This window comes from Tenrec ecaudatus, chromosome 1 (genome assembly GCF_050624435.1).
Source record: "Tenrec ecaudatus isolate mTenEca1 chromosome 1, mTenEca1.hap1, whole genome shotgun sequence".
NCBI lineage: Eukaryota > Metazoa > Chordata > Mammalia > Afrosoricida > Tenrecidae > Tenrec > Tenrec ecaudatus.
The window spans coordinates 174,414,429-174,434,726 of record NC_134530.1 but is presented as its reverse complement, the minus strand read 5'-3'; the positions used below and the strand labels follow the sequence as shown (position 1 = coordinate 174,434,726).

General features: G+C 40.0%; 1 protein-coding gene across 1 annotated transcript in view; it reads left to right on the top strand.

Annotated features, from left to right (window-relative positions):
• RGS5 (regulator of G protein signaling 5) overlaps positions 1 to 19,183 on the top strand; it is a 63,339-nt gene extending 44,156 nt beyond the window's left edge. Inside the window, exons 4-5 of the mRNA XM_075564228.1 lie at positions 8,941 to 9,107; positions 13,643 to 19,183. Coding sequence (XP_075420343.1) covers positions 8,941 to 9,107; positions 13,643 to 13,810 — 335 coding nt within the window. The 3' untranslated portion in view covers positions 13,811 to 19,183. The remainder of the gene's footprint in view (positions 1 to 8,940; positions 9,108 to 13,642) is intronic.
• Positions 19,184 to 20,298: the final 1,115 nt, after the last annotated feature.

Genomic DNA, 20,298 nt, shown 5'->3' with positions numbered 1-20,298 from the left:
CACACACATCTTGACTGTTTAGTAAGTCGTAGGCTCTGGTGGTGGAGTTGTTACGAATTGGGATGCTAACCTCAAGGGCACTGTGGCAAAACCACCAACTGCTCCTCTGGAGGGAGATGAGCTTTCTGTGCCTGTACAGAGTTACAGTCTCAGAGACCCACAGGGATGTTCAGCCCTGTCCTATAAGATCACTGTGAGGCAGAACTGATTGGATAGCAGTCAGCTTGGTTTATATTTAGAGATTCACTATTTTTGGAACAGTAGCTATCTGAGAGGTAACACTGATAAGTTGTAAAGCCGCAGACATTTTTTGCTATTGTCAATAAAACTGAGTGTTACCAGAACTACTTCTAAGTTTTTAAAACCATTAAGGAGAAGGGTAAATATTTATATGACCATTTACAATGCTTTTCAGTCCCATTCATCCTTAGAGCAACATGTTCATATTTTTCAGGTTTCTATAGGATAGAGAGCTATTAGGATAAAAAAATTGATGTATGAATCAAAGGCTGCTAATGTTAAAAATCTTAACATTGTTTAGGAACCAGTCTTTCTGCTTGAAAATAGAATATTACCATGGCATAATTTGAGGTCTGAGATTCTTAGGGTAATAGATCTACATATATATCATATATGTATAACACATATCTTTCCAATATATATCACATATCTGAATATATATGTAGATCTATTACCCTAAGAATCTCAGACCTCAAATTATATATAAAACATTAATTTAAGGTCTGATTACCTTGGCATAATTTGAGGTCTGAGATTCTTAGGGTAATAGATCTACATATATATATACCACATATCTTTATATATATGTAGATCTATTACCCTAAGAATCTCAGACCTCAAACTATATATAAAACATTAAGGTCCACATATTTATGATTAAGAAAATAAAATTCTCAGTACATGAATAATTAATTTCTCCAAAGCAATAAAAGGAAAGCATTTCATAGCTTTTGTAGTTAAAATTATTTGAAAGGGGCATCTATCCATTCAAACTAGGTCAAGTGAAAAAGAAAACTTATGATAAGAATAGAGCAATCCAGAGAAACTAGAGAGCCATGCACCACAGCAGGGGAAGCTGGCTCGAAGAAGCCACCAGTGAGGCAGCCTCTCCGTCTCTGTCTTTGTTTCTTTGGTCTTGTCTACCTCTGTCTCTCCTGTCTCCACAGCTCTGTCTCTGCTTGTCTTTGATGCTCTCTCCTGCTTTTTTAATCTCTTTTCCCACTTTGTCTCTATTCCATTGACTTAGTTGCTGGAGAGGAATTTGTGAAATGACATGCTAGCTCTAATTATTCTACCCCACCACCATTTGTCTTGAAGAAACACCATCTAACTTATTCCTTCAAAGCCCTGCATCAGGAATGACTGTAAGTCAAACTTTAAGAATGGTAGCAACTTTATAAGGTGTTACTTCCGAAAATTAATGATCATAATCAGAAAGTATGCAACATTTGTTTTAATAATTGCAAAACACATCATTAGGAAAGATATGTGTTTGTATGCTTGAGAAATATGCATTTGAAATTTCACAATGCTTTCTTGTTTTAATAAATTAGCCTACTGAACCTTGAGGAGAGGCATCTTTATTGATTTATAAGAAACATTTGGTATTCTCTGAGGCTAATGTAGGACATTGACTCCACAGTTGATGTAATTCCCCAAGCATTCCTTAAATGCAATTTTTAAATTTCTCTTGAGTGAAAATAAAATCAATACTCAATCTCTATGAAATAAACAATTAGCTTCAACTCCATCTTTCTCTCTCTCTATAAATGACATGGTTTCTGTTCTTTTCATCATTCCTAATTTAAAATTTTTTAATCATCCGCTTTCTTTGATGTCCTTATCAGGGTCGTCTAGAAAAACAGAGACAGTGGGATGGAGATTTTCTTTTGTTTGTTTGTTTATTAATATTAAGGAATTGGTTCATGTGATTGTGGGGAATGTAGAGTAGTGAATAGGCTGGAAACCTGACAGGAGATGACGCTTTTATTGTGATTAGGGTGAAAGTTTACAGAGCAAATTAGTTTTGCATTTGATAATTCATGCAAATATTGTTTCATGACATGGGTTATAATCACCACAACATAAAAGCCCTTTCCACTTCCTCCCTGTTTCTCTTTCCATTCATCCTTTTTTCCTATGCCTTCCTACCTTATGAACATTATCTCTGGACAAAGGCTGTCCTTTTGGTGTAGAGAAAACATCATCGTATAGATTCTTGTTCACTTATCCATTATTGTTCACTGCCTATTCTTTGGCTGAAAGTTAAAATTCAGGGTGAATTCAGTTCCAGGCTTGAATGGTGACTAAGGGATACAGTGTTGCAGTTTTCACTGATTACTAAACCTCGTCTATTTTATGATTTTGCATTTTGCTCATAAAACCTTCAACGGAGGAAACGAGGTCCATTCACATTATAAAGGCTAATCTCCTTTACTTGAAGTCAGTTGATTGTAACTAGTAAACATATCTACACAACAACCTTCACAGCAACACCTAGATTAGTATTTGATTAAAAGTCTATACTATACCCTGGTTAAAGAGCCTGGCAGTGTTGAGAGGTAAGCATTGGGCTGCTACCAAAAAAGTCTACAGTTCAAATCCCCACACTGGTGCATGGGAGAAAGATAGACTATCTGCTTCCATAAAGATTTACTGTCTTGGAAACCCTATGTAGATATGGTTTAATGAATTGAATCCTCTTCCCGAGTTTGAGTTGAGTTTTATCACCTGTAAAGGACATTTTATGGCTACACTTCCTCCAGGACAGATGTGTTCTTTCCTGTGGCAGTCCATGGTGTATCTAATAATCCTCACCAACACCACAATTTGAATGTGTCAATACTGTGTTAGCCACAAGGCCAGCGGTTCAAAACCACCAGCAGCTCTGTAGGAAAAAGATGAGACTGTCCTCTCTCATAAAAATGTAGAGTCTCAGAAGCCCTCTCTAGGGATATGAGTTTGATTTGATGGCAGTGTTGTTTTTTTGGGTGGATATATCAGGTACTATTATAAGAACTTTTCCTGTATTAGTTTCTTTGATTATTATAATAATGTATGAAGCCAGTACAATAACACTCCATGTTTTTTTCAGTCAAGGAAACAGGTGTCTGGCTTGTGTTCTTCAGTTTCGTGGCTCAGGGGAAAATGCTTTCCCTCTATTTCAGACCTTTTTGTAATACTATTGTACACATAGTAGACAGCAGTACAATACAAACAGAACTTTGATGTTTATTATGAGCCCCCAAAGGTGTGACTCACTCTATAGCAGCATTTGCTTAATGGAAGCAATCTGGAACAAAATCTTTAATTATCTCCAAAGTATACCTGTACTCACTATTTTACCTTGATGAGGATTTAGAGTGAAGGGGTGGAGTCTAGCCTGTCAATCAGGTCATAACCAATGAGTACTCTGTTTGGGCATAGCCTTCTCCTGAGGATTCTGGGTACTCCTGTATTCCTCCCTCCAGGCGGGAGACACACTCTCTCTGCTCACGTCCTTGGAGAAATTGAAACTGACAAGACACATGGAACTAAGCTAGTGCCCTGAGCTGGAAAAGTCATGCAGAGACCCCTGCCAGCATTGAGATGCTTACAACAGCACTGGACCCACAAAACTTCCCGTCCACTGGCCTGTGATCTTCCTGCATTTGGCATCATTGCATGTGTTTCGTGAGTCTGAAGAGGACTTTATAGACTGATATCCAACATATGGGCTAATATCAGACTTACAGACTTGATCTGGACTGGGCTGGGATGTTTTTTCAATATTCAACTGCTCTTGTATGTAAAGCTCTTTCTTATACACATATGACTGTCTATGGATCTGTTTCCCTAGTCCACCCAGACTAACACAATGCCTGGCGCTATGTTTATTTGTGCAATGATTTTGCAGGTGGTTTTATTTTGTTCTCAGATAGGGTTGCCAACTCTATTTCACATGGATGTCGAAAACTATATCAATCACTGGGACTAACTCTGGGATTGAAATGCGGGGCCGTATTCCAGAGCATTTGATTAGGACCAGAGACTTGGGGAGTGAGCATTAGCTTCCCCAATAATAGATGCCTGAGGAGATGTTCTGTGAGACTTTCTTGGGCTCTGTGCAGACTGAGCTGGAAAAAATGGAGCAATTATTGGAGATGTGTGCCAGCCAGGAACTCTACAAGGGTGTGGAGTAGACAGGACTAATGATAGTATAGGCATGTATGACATGCATGTGCTTACGCAGTAGCATGTTGACTTGGACTCTGCTTGACTGCCACTCAAATGGACGTCCTCAGGGGTTACAGGAATCCCACGGCAAGTCTCCAATAGGCCATCAGAGGCTGCGTGGGGGAGTGGTAGTTCAAAGTCCCAGTAAGCAAGCTTCCAGAGAATCCTCAGAAGCCTGGTAAGAGTAGGGTGAGCTTTAATATCCCCCACACACCATGAAGCCAATATCTGATACTTCAGTCTGGGTTTAACGTCTGCAAATGGACACAAACCCGTGGGATTATGTCGTGGAGTCCAATGAGTGGTGAAAACAGGAAACGAACTCGCTGAGCTGGAATGTGCTTCACAAAGCTGCTTCCTTGGACACTTTGTACATGTTCCCGTGGTTGGGCAGCCTTGGCCTGTGTGTGACCTCACATCGTGAATGCCAGTGTTGGGTGGGCTCAGATTTTATCCCTGCATTTCAAAGATAACGATGCTCCGTGCGTGATTCCGAGTGTCTGACAGGTGTGCAGACCTGAGGCTATTGTGTACGACCGTATGCAGAACACTCTCTGTGAGATCAGTTTTTCCTCCACAGCCTCAGACCAGATTGCCGGGAAGCTCCTAACACTGCATCCCTGCTGTCATTTCCTGGCAGCTAGAAGTGCCCGGGACATTTTCTATTTGACAAAAAATGTCTGACACGAAACAGTAAAGAGCTTCAACCATGACCAGAGAACTAAGTCTTAGTTCTCCCTTTGGCATGTCTGCCTATTTCTTTGTCACTAAATAATGACAAGTAGTGCTGGGTGTATGAGTTTAAGTCAAAAAGTTTTACTGTAAGATCTTAGAAACTTTTGCAAAATAAAAATATCAAAATATATCAACATGCAAAGCTGTTGCTTCTCAACATATTCCCTCTCTAGGTCTATACACTCCTGAAGGTCATGTTTCCATCTCTAACCCTGCCACCCCCCCCCCCAATTAGGCACTCTTTGATTACATGTCAAAGGGCAGTTTGGACATGGGGAGGAGCTGTCAGTAGGGGCAAGAGCAGGGCTGTAGGGTGGATGGAGTAAGGTTTCCCCATGGGATTCTCCTAGTGCAGTCCCCGCTCCCCTTGAAGAATGAGCAGGTGCATTGCTGTGATGGGAAAAACTGCTCGGCAAAAGTTTTCTGTCCTTTTCCGCACCCATACAGTTACCAAGTTTCTGAGCGCCATCTCATAATCTCCCCTGATTTTCATGTGCGCTTTGAGAAACTTTGTCAAGTTTATCTCCTTGAGACCCCGAACCAGTCACCATATCCTTCGGAGCTGACCTCTCTATCTTGAATCTAATTGGCCAGCAGATCCTCTTGGAAGTCACTATTTTTTTTTTTTTGGAAGTCACTATTTTGATTGGACTTTTTGTTGTTGTTTTCCAAGGCACCCTCTGAGATTAAGACAAGCGTGTTCCTGAGAGAACTAATCTGCAACCATCCACTTATCAAGGGACATGTTTAAAAACATTTTGTTTGGAGTAAACCTGTGTATATATGCATTTATAACCGTAGCAGCCATGATGGTTCACTTACCTTGGTATGTAAGCAATAAGGGCCTAGAGAGGGAAAAATACACTTGATTTTATCCAGGTACAAGTTATCAAATGTCTTACAATCACTCCTTCAGTGAAGTCTCTAGACAAAAAATGTTTACCATACCTCTCATTGCTCCTAAATGTATTATTAGATACCGAACAATAGGAACTAGTTTGAGAATAATGATAGGAGGAGAAGATTGAAATATAAAGTGCCTTGTCTGGGGCTCTGAAATCTCTGATGATTCTAAAGCAGGGTCATGATTACATGAGCCACGAGTTTTCTTCCACGTTTAATAGATTGAAGGGACTGTGAAGGTCATGGAGTCTGTAAATGCATGCATGTGTGTGTGTGTGTGTGTGTGTGTGTGTATATGGTAAATTAAAAAAAGAGGGGGGAATCCTATTGTATCTCCAGTTTGAGCATCATAAAAATTGTGTGCTTGTTGTGTAAATGGACACTGAGTCCCTTGAATGAAAATTTAGAGTCGATAAAGAGAGGGGGCAAAGATTCAATGGTGTGTTAGACAGGGTCCTCTAGAGAGACAAAACCACATTGCTAATAATTATATATATTATATACATATTTATACAGATAGATATGTAACATAAAAATAAACAGTTGATTAAATTATAAAGTAATACAAGTGGCTCAGTGTAACTCACTCTCGTGAGAGTTGTGAGACACTGGCACTCCTTCGAGTCTTGAGGGCCGCCGGATAGTCCTCTGTAGAGCAATTCAGGCTATTCGTGTGTAGGCAGCAAACAGCAAGCAGGTCACCGACAGTCAGCCAGATGAGAGGGTCTGACAGTCCCCAGCTCAAGATATGTAAATTCCAATTGTGTGGTGAAGCAGGTCTTGAAGGAACCTCAAATTATGTTCTTGGGTTAGGTGTCCCACAGGTAGTTCAGCTTGCAAATTGGGGCACAGAACAAGCACAGAACAAACAAGGCAGCCTCACACTGGTCTGATGATCAAAGAGCAAGAGTCAAGAAAGGTGAGACTCGCGGAGCCATTTATCTCTCCGCCTTTCAATTAATCCCACATGTTTTTATCAGCCAGGTTGGCACAATAAGCTAACTACCTCAAATGGGAAGGGAAAATTAGATCAAAAGGGATTACTTTGAAACATGAGTATGTTCCCTAAGCAGAACTAATGGTTTTCTAAAATGTTTCTTAAAAGGGACAATTTAGAAGAAAATGGGACTCTGAACTACTGATGAGAGGCAGTGCTACCTTCTGCGGGTGCTTTGGCCCAGCCTGTAGGAAGCCAGAATGTTTTCTTTCCCGTTAAAAAATTTACTTCTCTTAATTATTATTGCATATGGATTCTCTCCCTAGACACACACATTTGCTGAAATTTTGACTTACAATTCTCTATAGATAACCTCACCTCAAATCTCTAGTATGTGTAGTCCGAGTTTATAGAGGATGAAATTAATATTGGAGATTAAGAATTGATTTTTCATTATTTCTTTTCAACACCTTCCTATGTCCTCAGCATACCTTTCACTCATCTGCCATTTGGACAGACAGGTAGGAAAGATAACAAAAGACAAAAAGGATTAGTCCCAGGAATAGTGTAGTATATCTACAGGTGTGTAAGTATATATTTGTAGTGGATATATACACAGAGATATCTTTGAACTAGAAGCTAAAATCTATTCTACATGAGCAATCACACTCTACAAGCAGAATTGCCATAGTTATAATTGTATTGTGATTATTATCTATTGTATTAATTCAATTATATAAAATATGTGGGTGACAGGATTGGCACCATAATGAACTTACGCAGACTAGCTACACATGTGTAGACAGCAGCTACAGAGTAGAGAGCAGCTACTGTGTAGAAAACAGCTACTGTGTTGAAAGCAGCTACTGTGTTAAAAGCAGCTACTGTGTTGAAAGCAGCAGTATAGGAGGTACAATGACACTTTGTGAATTATAATTGCATGTTGTTTTTATGACTAATCACTGCGCTTTAATTGTGTTCAGTTTGTAACAATGAAAATACATCTTGCCTATCAGATGTTTACATTAGGATTCATAACAGTAGCACAATTACAGTTATGAAGTAGCAACAAAAATAGTTTAATGGTTGGAGGTCACCACAACACGAGGAACTGTAGTAAAGGGTCATGGCATCAGAAAGGTGGAGAACTACTGATCCAGATGAAGGCATAAAGAAATTCATATGTGAAATAACTAAAACTGTGTATAGGCTAGCATTGATAAGCCCTTTTCCATTTTCTCACTAATATCACTTGTTTTGACCTTGCATTGTGTTTTAATTTTCCATCTAAGTACAGAAGGAAGCAGGCAGCTGTTATTGGACAATTTCTGTTTCAAGAAGTTGAGCCATGCAGTTAAAGAGAAATCATGTAGCGTAATTAATAGGTGCATGGAATTTTCAAGTCCAACTATTTGGATTTGAAACTTGGCATTGATACTTAACAGCTAGTTACTAATAGGCAAGCTACTTATCCTGCCTGGCCTGATTTATAAAATGGATATTAATACCAGCCACTTCTAAATATATACTATGTATTCATGAGTTGAGATTGCAGGATTATTACATAAGTGACTGAAATATGGAGAAAATAAGCTGAGGCAGGCTATTCTATAATACAATATTCCCCAAACCAAACTCACTGCCATCCAGACAATTCGGGCTCTTTGTTATCCTGTAGGACAGAGTAGAACTGCTCCTATGGGTTTTTGAGACCATAAATCTTTATGGAAATAGAAAACCTCGTCTTTCTCCTATGGAGCAGGTTGACATTGCTTACCTTATGGTTAGCAGTCCAGTGTATTAACCCAATATGCCACCAGGGCTCCTTCTACTGGAAAATAAACCAAACCAAACTCCCTGCCATTGAGTTGATGCTGACTCACAGCGACCTTGTAGGACAGGGGTAGAACTGCTCCTGTGAGTTCAGAGACTAACTGGTTATGGGAACAGAACACCCCTTCTTTCTCCCTAAGGGCAGCTGGTGGTTTCAAAATGCCAAGCTTGCAGTTAGCAGCCCCAAGTGTAACCATTAATCCACCAGGGCTCCTGAAAATGGAACATAAATGTTCGTTAAATCAATATGCACGTGCATGCACACATTTACCCCCATATATTATCTTTATCTGCAGATGGACTTACCAGCTTCAAAAGCTTCCTGAAGTCTGAGTTCAGTGAGGAAAATCTTGAGTTCTGGATTGCCTGTGAGGATTACAAGAAGATCAAATCCCCTGCCAAGATGGCTGAGAAGGCAAAGAAAATTTATGAAGAATTCATCCAAACTGAAGCTCCTAAAGAGGTTGGTCCTAAGATATAGGTGGTGAACAAGGGCTCAACCACTTCCCAGCAAGGATTTATCTCTGAGGCACAGGGCTGAGTTTGGCATTTAAGGTGCTCCTATTAGTAAGGAACCGTCCTTACTAAGTCCTTTCTAGCCATCCTTAGTAAGCCCCTACTAGGGTCAAAAATGAGCAATATGGTCAAGCAGAGATAAACTTGAATCATGTGGAGACCAATTCCAGTTATTTGTGCCTCCCTTGAGTAGCATGTAATCACTAGTCATAATAATACCTTTTGTGTTATCTTGGATGAATTATTGAATCCCTTTGAACTCTTTTTCTCTGCTCTTTTATATTACATTATTTCATTTTTGGTAAAATTTACTCAGCAAATTAGACTCCCATTTTATGATATGTATATTGCTCAGCAACATTGGTTACACTTTTCATAACGCATCAACATTCTCATTATTTCCATTTATATTTTTTCATTTGCATTAATCTAGAAGCCCTACCCTGCCCCTCCACCCCTATCCTTGAGGGTAAATGTTGATTGTTTGATCTTGTATATTTGATGTGTCTCCCCCCACCCCCAATTGTGAGGTTTACTGGGGAAGTAACATGTTACAATTCAGGTTCAAGAATATTCAGCATGAAATTCTGTCATCTGGACAGCTCCTTTCCAGCTGTACCATAGACAAGTCTGTCTCTCACCCTTGGTTCTTTGATCAGACCCTCCACTGCAATGGTTAAAACTCTCCTTCTCTCTCTGTCTCTGAGCACAGGGACTCCAGGTCCAAAAGACACGTTCCACTCCTGCCTCTTACTTACCTTTCCTTAGTTGTCATAATGTCCCCCTTTCTACTTCTAGGACATCTCATTTTAAGTCTAGCTGAGTAGCAAAACTGGCCAACCTCTGCATTAGGGCCCATATACCTTGTTTGCTTCGACCTGTCCCAACAAAGGTGCAGCGTACCCTATTTGTATTATTTGCAAACCATCTAATTCCCTTGGTTGGTCACAGGCAACTTATTTGCACAACCCCGCCCAGTTAGTATTGGGAGCTACATAGACTACTACTAGAGGAGCCGTTATTGAGTATTTCACTGTTCCAAGGGCCACCCTATGGCTTTTCTAAGCTTAAGAATCTACTCTCCCTTCCCAATAATTTTACCTGTCCAAAAACAATTTTACCTGTTATCAACAATTAGTCCATCAGTAGGGCAAAGACTCCCAAGGCGAGGGCTGCTTATGTACCAGTCATTTAGGTCTTCGGCAAGTGTTCATCTGATTGGCTCAGTTTCTCCAAAAATTTATCTTGGCTTTACCTTTCCTGATCTCTGATTTGATATAATTGAGAGAAGATAGTTCCTTTGACCTGAACTTTACATGGTATCAACATAGCAAACCTTTGAAAGAGTTTAGGTTCGGTCACAATATCCAGTCCAGAATTGCTTCTTCCTATGTCCACTCTTTCAGGTATAGTTTCTACAATTACAGTTTTTCTAATCACAGTTAACCCTTTTAATAACCAGCACTCAAAACTGAATCATATAATCCTATTAGCATCTTTCCTACCCTCTCTTTTCCAGATCCATCAAAGAAAGAAGGATCTGTTCCATCAGGACCTTTCCTTAAGCCCTCACATTTGTTATTACCCACTGACAAAAGTAGTTAAGCCAGCCACAACATGCTTTTGTCATTTTTCACTTTTGACAACCAATGTTTAAATTGCTCATCCCTATTGAATCAATAGTGTGGAGGAGATACTCATTCTTGGGTCTTCAGAATTTTCCAGTCTGGTTGGAACTTTAAGCATCTGCATCCATAAGCAAAGTCCAGTCCAGAGTGAACCATCAAATTGCAGCAAGTTATAACCGTTGCTGGTATCAAACACATTTCTCTTCATTTTTTAGTGTTCTGGTCCATTCATTCCTCACCATTCAAGCTAGATGAACGGGTAGCAGCTGTAGACTCAAGAGGCCAAACACCTGCCTGCACTTCAGACCATCCAATCCAGATCCTTTTCCTTCACCCCTGTCCCTGTGGATTAGATTAATGAGCAACCACAAAACATGCCCAAGTTCAGCCTCTCTCTTTATTGGTACACCTCCTCCATGTTCACTTTTCAAGTGAATTCAAGATGACCAGAGCAAGACCTCTACTTCATGAGCAGACCAGGTCATTCTAAGTCTACATTATACCCTTTGATCCATTCCAAATATTAGAATTTTTCAAAGTTTGGAATCAAGCACAAAAGTGAGCTGAGTAGTCATATGGATATGTAGCAAATTACTTCAGACAGTTTGATATGGAAAGACTTCTTTCTTCTCTCCCACACAAGCTATAGAGTGCCAACATTTCCTATTTTATTCTTCGCTCAACTTTCTATATAAAAGTAAATATGTTTTGAGCAGATGAACAAATTATATACCTTAATATAAACGGATATACTACGTCCATGGCTAAGACAATAGAGGTTAGGTGTATGAATGCGTAGAGAACTATGGAGCAAAGTGGGGGAATCAAAGGATTTGGATTTGGGAACTGGATTTAATCTTGCTGTGGGCATGAATTATGACAATACATGACAGATCCGTCTTTCTACTCTTCAGTCTCTCACCTCATTGTACATATGTTAGTGCTTTCTTACTTTGGCTGTCTGTTGTGCTGGGCCATCTTGCATGGAATCTCTCTCTACTTGTATATATTAACAAAGATATTAATTTAGTGTTAAATTATATCCAAATGCCCTCTCTTCAACTAAACTCCCTGCTTCCATCCAACTTTCCTACCAACCTAGTTTTTTACATAGAATCCTAGGATTTGTGTAAACATTGCAAATCACAGAGCGTGCATTGCTTTAGGAAAACAGTGTTTCACGATTCCATCTTAAAACATTGGGGGTTATCATGAAAGTATGTGACATTAAAACAGTGTGCAAAGTAATGAAAAATCTGGCTGACTGGGTTGCTAAAATAATAAATGATACTTCCTTTCCCCACCAATCACAAGGATGTATGGGCTCTTATTTAGATAACCTTGGCCCTCATTATGCATGCTTTCTGCTAATGTAGGGATACAATAATATACATAACACCCCAAAGAAGGCAGCCCAAGATAATGTAGACTAATAAGCTTGAGGTGAGCTTCACAGAGCATGTGAATTCTACTTCTTCTATAGAATAAGAATTCCATAAACATTTGTGCGAAGAATGGATATGGTTATGCTAGCTCCTGACCTTCCTAGATGTAGGAGCAAGTGTCCAGCTAAAGCTCTGTAACCCTTAATGATGAACATCTCATGTGTGTGCATGTGTACCTGTGGCACATTTCAAAAATGTTTAATGCTTAAAAAATCTCAAAGTCTTCATTTTTTATCTAAATGTTTATTATTCCATTTAGATAAGTAGCAGGCTGACCTACTTAACAAATCTCCTCAAGCAAACAGTCACCTGTATGTATGTTCCTTCTCAGAGCATTTGCTTTAGCGCTGTAGTATCAGGAGATGATCCAGAGATGCGCTTGTGAGAACTGGAGATCAGGTTAAAGACAAGCAAGCCAGCAAACAAACCGAAGAAGAAACGGCCATGTGGATTTTAATACATAGATAATTTTCACATTATAAGTTTCACTTGACCGTGTTTAAAAATAACCTATGGTGTGTTCCTGCCTTAGGAAGCAAAAAAGGATATCCCAAAATGACTCCCTGGAGTTGGAGGAGACCAGTGACAGGGGAAGCAGCTTGTATAAGCTGTTGGCTACTATGTCAGAGAACCCCAAATGCATTGCCCCACTTTAGATAAAGTAAAAGCAGGAGCTACAGGAACAATTTTTATTATTTCAGCCACTTTAAGTCAGGCTTCCTGCCTAGCTCAGTCTCAGATTTAATGTCAGTAAGGGGAAAAGCATTTTTATACTGTAATGGGAAGAATAATAATCTGATCATTCAAAAGTAGAATTACAATCTTGGAGACTCACAGAGACAGTTCTACCCTGTCCTTTAGGGTCGCCGTGACTCAGCATTGACTCTGTGACAGTGAGTTTTGTTTTATTTGTTTGCTTGTTATTATAACCTCAGATCTGCCTCACACTAGTTTTTTGTGGACCTGCCACTTGGCCCCTTGCAGCCTGTTTTCACATGTGTAGGTAAGGTAGGCAGTGGGCTGACGCGCTAGGAATTTCAAAGAGTTCATGGTAAGTGTAATCAAAAGATAAAAGAATTTTCATCAACTTTTTGACTTCTATCGAAATCAATCAGTCAACCAGGCTGTAATGGGAAAAATCACGCTTTGGACTTTGAGGACTAAATGAAGTATACATGAAATAGCTAATGGTGAGAGTCCGACATGAAGTCTAAACATGAAGTGAATCTTAATCTGCATTATGCAAATATTAGAACATCAGTATTTCTGATTACCCCATTTCCTGTAAGATAGAAATGATGTTTCTTCCTTTGTATGATAACTTTCCTCGTTTGTTTCATTGGTAAGAAGTGCTGTTCCCTTTTCCTGTGACTCGGGCTCACTCCCTGACCCTGTTCTCTGGTCAACAGGTTAATATTGACCACTTCACGAAGGACGTCACTATGAAGAACCTGATTCAGCCTTCTCTGAGCAGCTTTGACCTGGCCCAGAAAAGAATCCATGCCCTGATGGAAAAGGATTCCCTGCCTCGCTTTGTGCGCTCTGAGTTTTATCAGGAATTTATCAAAGCAATTTAGTAGGGCTCTGAAAATTATCCTGAAAGTTCGTTCTTTATTAGTAACCTGCAATTTTGAGTAACCACTGTATCATCCCATAGCAGCTTTGCTCCAAGGTACTCCAATAGGGACATTCCCAGGGAGCATTCCTTCCTCATTCAGCACACATTGTTTAAATGGGTAGCTATTGTCCAAATGCGCTCCTTTCCCAGTACTCACTCATCCCATTTTAAATTAAGCTCTACTCAGCTTGTTGTTGGCAGAATCATAAATCAAGGAAATAAAAAGCAAGAATATGATATTACTGAATATGGGCCAATTTGACTTGGGTTATGGATCGCCACCTAAATTGGACTGGAAGGAGTAAACAGATGTGGAAAAACTAAGGTTAGGAGTAATTAATTATCCTAGCTAATTTCTTTAATTCTCATGAGGGGTGGATGGAAATCATCTCTTTAAATTGTTCCCCTTGAAATATTTGGTTTTCAAAAGTATATTACACAGAGTACTGATGTTCCCCTCAAAGTATCTTTATGTCAGCTAGAGGTTATAAATGGGAGATGTGACCACAGATATAATGCATTTACATGAAATCAAGCTAAAGACAAACTGCATTACACATACCTCCTTTATCCCTAACAAGGTTACTAAATTAAATCAATAAAATCAGGGACCTGGATTTAACATTGGACTATTTTATAAATATATCTATCACCTAAGCAAAAAAGTTTCCATTTTCAAATTATTTTGAATCCATGTGAGTACAAAATTCCAGCCTCAGCTGCATAAAGGAAAACTTGCTGTGCATGGCAGGGGGTCCCCACCCCAAAATCAACAGGTTTGTACACTGAAAAATAATGTCTAAGGATCCTGTGATACCATGGATTTATTTAGCAAAAGGTTACTACCCTCAGGACAACAGGTTGGCTGTGGAAGAGTTAACATGACCACCCTCAGAAACTTCCTGAGGGAGGCCGAGTTGCAAAGCACCCTGCGTTGCCGAATGGCGTGGTTTGTCAGCACCCCCATTTGCCCTCACAACTTTGCTTTCTGCATGAGTGAGTTGTATTTACAGTGGAAGTGCACATTCATACCCCTAAGACGCCTCACATATAGTCAGTTGATAAGGTGACAGATGGTCATTTTCGTACTTTAAAGCATTAATTCTGCACTTCATTATTATGTCTTGGTAGAGGATTTTTAAGCCTACATTTTAATAGAATTGAATATGCAATAATCTGCATAATTTAGTACTAACAAGAGTCTAATGAAACCATGTATGGAGATGATCAAGATTAAGCTATTGAGTTGATTCAAACACGAGCGAATATTTTTAAAGGTTTAGTAGGATTCTGAAGCGCTAAAGTACAAGAATGCATTGCACCTTCGTTTCCTCTGCCCCTCCCCTTTTGTCTTCCTTTGCTAGTGTCACCTATTTAGAGCCGGGGAGTCAGGGAGTCCCCGGATCACTCACAGTGAGGTCCCGGGGTCACTCCATTCTTTAGGCTAACACTGGACTGTGGGTTGGCTTCCTCCTGCTGTTTTTATTTTTACTAATTTCAAAGAACAATCTGCTCCCCCCCCCCCCCCCCCGAATACTCGTCACTGCATGATCTGTAAGCAGGCTGGAGTGACTCATCAGCCGCCAACAGGCGCTAGTGTGGTGAGAATGCACGCACCTTGGTGAGGACTGCCCGCTCTAAGACACTCGTCACCAAGCAGCAGCGGTGCGAGACCCAGAGCATCATGGTGCATGGAAGGCGCAGTTCTCCTCTGATCAATTTGTGCTTGATTGACAAGCAACTCAGAGTTAAAGTCCCAGCGCATGCCTACTCGAACTTCGGGGCACCACCACCTTCAGCATGGGTCCTCTTTGCCGTGCATCCGTGGTAATGCCCTTAGCTGACTCTGGGAGCTCTGCTGGTGTCGGAGTCTGGTGGTTGGTCCCCGCAACCCCCTGCGGCGCTCTACCCTGTCCTGTAGGGTCCTGGGGAGCCCCAGTCAAATCAATGGCAGTGCGTTTTGTTTTGTTTCTACTTTCCAATGCAGCTAGAACTTTGAAGAACTCAAGAACAGTAGGTGAGGTTTTTTACCCCTTACATGCCAAAACATTATCTTTTTAAAAAATATGCTGTTTTGTTTTTGTTTTATAGGCTTTTGCTGAATCTTTTAAAAATTTTATTATTATGCTTCAACAGTTTTATTGACACATACTTTACATATCATATCATTGAATAGTTCATTACATCAAGGGAAATTGTACAATCACCACCACGTCTACCAAAACATTTTCAGTTAAAAACACAACCATTTCAGTCAGGTTGCTAGAACTACCCACACTTTTGAAAATGCCCGGATGACTAACTCAGACGTGCAGCCCTCACCTAGCGTGTTGCTGTAGTGAACCCCCAAATTGACTGTTCTCGTGGCGCAGCCGTCTAAGTGGGTTAATTGGTCAGTGGGAAGGAAAACGAACCTTTCCCTTTTCATAAACTGAATGGGTGGGAAGCTACCCAACAGAGCAGGGCCCATGAAGAATGCCTTCCAGTGAGGAGCAGGAAGTCTGTTCACATGCACCTACAGAGCACAGTCTTCACCATACAAAATGATTACACTAAAAGGACATACCCTGGTAAACACAGCGAAGTATGAAAATTGCCTTAGAAAATTTATTTGAAATCTTAGGGGGTGGGGGCAGCGTGCTACTAGTTTCCATAATAACAAAGAAAATACATTCTTCTAATTTCGAGGAATTAGAAAAACTGCAATGGCCTTTCCAGGGGAAAGAAAAAGGTGAAGTGTCTGTTAATCACTCTCTTGCCTCCTTCCCTCTCTTCCCACACTTTCCCAGCAGTAACTTGTCTGGGAAAATAGGAGGTTTAATAGGAGCCCTGTAGGGCTTGCATTTCCCTTGTGAAAATGTAACTGCATTTGAAGGTGGGTCTGGTATGTACAGAGGTGGTAGAACTCAATTGTGATCAACGGGAACAGGAATAGATGCTTCTCATTCTCGGAGAAACATATGATTAGCACAGGAAATGGCCCACAACCTAAATTGTTATGCCTGACTTTAAATAAAGTTTAGATTTGAAGTCAGATTAAAAGCTAAATTAAACCAGGACAAAGCGACATTTTATTGACTTTCGAGTACTCTTCTCCACACACACACACACACACACACACACACACACACACACACACACACACATTCTCTTTCTCCCAGATAGCTACCTTAGGAAATAGACAATCCCCAAATTACAAATGTTTGATTACGAACTGACTCCTGTCCTTTAATGTGATGTAAACTTGTCCTCACTTTGAAGTGGGCGTACTACTCCCTGCTCACAGCCAATTCTTCATCACATGTACCTTCATGCTCTACATGGGCGGCTTTGGAATCATCGAAAGGACTTGGAGCCTGTTCTTGCACACAACAGAGGTTAAATCCATATGCATCTGTTTGAATTCATTTACAATTGTCACTTAAAAGACTGAGACACAGTTAGGAAAGGTCTCATGTGTAACCTGAGGTGGAACTTGTATTCACGTAGAGAGGCATTTCAATAGCTTTGCTTTCAAATGGAAGGTCAAGTGGATGGAGATACTATGTGGCCTGCCCTCCATACTTCTCCACTCCTGATCAGTGCTGTACACATCATGCTTTAAGCGGATTCCATTTTTAGTAAACCTAGAGAGAAACATGGCAAAAGAAATCATTTTAGCTCCATTTTATAATGCAATAGATGTATTTTATTACACAACATTTTGATAGGATGGCATTATTATCTATTTTCTAAAGAATGATTGGTCTCCCCAAAATGCATTTAAGAACCTTAGCATTGATAATTCAGTTAATAAACTAATAAACAGTTCCATTAATAAACCAAGTGTTACTTGCCATGCCTTTGCAGAGTTATCAATTTCCTAAACACTGTGATCATTTGAGAATCACTTGAAAGACTAGTTACAGGTCATAGAAGTGATTTTTATGCTTGAAATCACTCACGTTAGTGGGCCATTTCCCTCTTTTTCGCTAGGGATTTAGTAGGCTTAGGAGTCGTGAGAAGGAAGGGGACAAAGGGAAGAAGAAATTTGGGAAAGAGTTACGTGCTCAAAACCTCCAAATTAAACCCACTCGTTTAAGAAACGTTTAAGAGCAGTTCACAGTTATTGAATATCCAGTCTGCTTTTTGCTATCATTTTCGAGAATTGCAGGAAAGCATTTCTTAACTCATCATGCAGTTAGATTAGGAACTTCAATTTAGCATCGTAGAGAGCCTTGAATAGAGAATACAAACTAGCAAACAACCCAATGTAGAGGATCTGCTTTCCCCATTGGACTTGAATGTGCCAGAATGTAGAGTGGAGAACTCCCTTTCTATACCCAGGTGTCTAAGCCCAAGGGCCAGGCAACTCTGCCTAAGTTCTGGACATGAGGTCTTGGTGCCGCACAGTCTCACCTGACTGACTTGCCATTAGACTTCTCTGATTTTCTAGTCTCTCCATTATATTCTGAAATACATGCATTTAATAATTCCTTTGCCCGAGATGCTTAAAAGAAGGATTTAGCACCTGCTGCTTATGTTAAACACAGTATTCACTCAGAGAGTCAGAGCAACTCCACACAAGGAAAGAGTTTTCCCAGCAGAACCATACTGGGGACTGAAAAGGTCCACTCTCCCAAAGGAGTAGGCATTAGTGGCTTTGAATGGAAACTCACATGCAACTAACATTGCAAGCCAAATATCTTAGGAGCATTATCACTACTTTACTGTGTGTTACTAAATATCCTGTTTTGGTCTTGTTTTGTTCTGCTAGTACAGACACTACAAATCAACTTTTCGACATTATTAAAGGATTATAAATCTCTTGCACATCGCACGTTCTCTACTTGATACACTTTTCCTTCCCACCCCACGCCCTTATTCCTTTGTCTTCTCCCTCAGGAAGAATAAGTGATTAAGAGGTGGGAATCACCACAGTGATGTGGTAATTAGTAGAGTTAAAGGTTTTAACTCCTTACTTAGAGGCTAAGATTCCAGGCAAAAAGAATGGAAATGATTTTTTAAATACCCCTTTGGAGATAAACTCTCTGGATAATTTTTGCCCAAAATTCTGTTTTTAAATTTTCCTGTCATACCATTTCAATATTTTGGAGAACTGTAATATAACTCTCACCTCTCCTTCAGGTGACACAGCCCAGGAAATAGAGTCGAAATGAAAGATTCGAAAGCTCTTTTGTCAGTCCTATCCTGTAAGCATTTAATCCAGAACAACTGTGTTTATCTGAATTTGTATCTAATATTTTATGAACTATGTGAATCATACCTCTTGATAAGTAAAGCACCAAATATGTATCTGCAACCATGACCACATACATTACATTAAATTTTTATCTCTATAACACTAATCCTTCTTGCTTCCTGAATATTCTTTATTGCAAAGTTTTATTAGTATCATTATTTTAAAGATATACTTGTTTCTTCACTGTGATTCTTATATCTTATGAGCCCTTCATCAATTTAGAAGATCCTTATCCCAATAAGAATGAGCTGTATGTGACATTCAGAGAGGGAGAGACAAAGTGTTGCGGTTTTATATGCTCTGTTGACTGTTTCCCTTGGATTCAGGTGACAATGACATAGTAACCCAACTGCTAGCACTGTTAGGAGCTGACTGCGCACATCATGTCATTTGGATCCTGCAGTTCTCAGTGGGCGTGGCCTTTCCTTCCCTTTTCCCACTCCAAGGAAAGGCCTGAAATACAGGCTCCCCTGCCAGCAGCTCCATTGGCTGGCCTGAGACTCAATGCCTGGATCTTGGGTCATCGTTTTGTACACGGTGAGTCATTTCTCTCACCTGATTTAGTCTTTTAGCTTGTTTTAAAATAATAAGATTCCGTAGCCACATTCAATTGAAAGATTGAAAAATCAAACAAACAACCCAGATGCTTCTATTCAAGTAAAGGCTATTTATTGTCTACCAGGTACTGTGCTCAGTATTAGCCTCAAGATGTCACCGGAGAAGGAAACTAAGTAGTTAAGCCCTATCCTGTTCTTGACAACTTTGAGGTCAGGGATTTTTTTTTTTTCAATCTCCTTGGGTGATCTTGCTCAAGACGCAGATAGACCTGGAGGTGTTCAGGCCAGCGACGTCTCATGCGGCATCACTGACTCAGTGCTGAGGAGCAATGGGAACATGGCTCAGCTCAGATGAGTAGGTGGAAATATTTTAAGCCGGAAGCAATCTTTCATTTAAAGCATAAGTGTTAAGAATATAGAGTGAGATTTTGTGGGGGTGTGGTTGTGGGACCGGGAGGAAGAGGTTTAAGGCACCAAAGGAAAATCTATGTGCTTTCTAAAATAAATCTTAGAAAAGAAATTCTTCTGAAATACATATGCAAGTAATGAGTGATCACAAAGTGAACACGTGGCCTCTTGCTCCCATAAATCAACTATGGAATTTTACCAGGATTCAAGAGTGTCCCTCACATGATCTCACAACCTTTT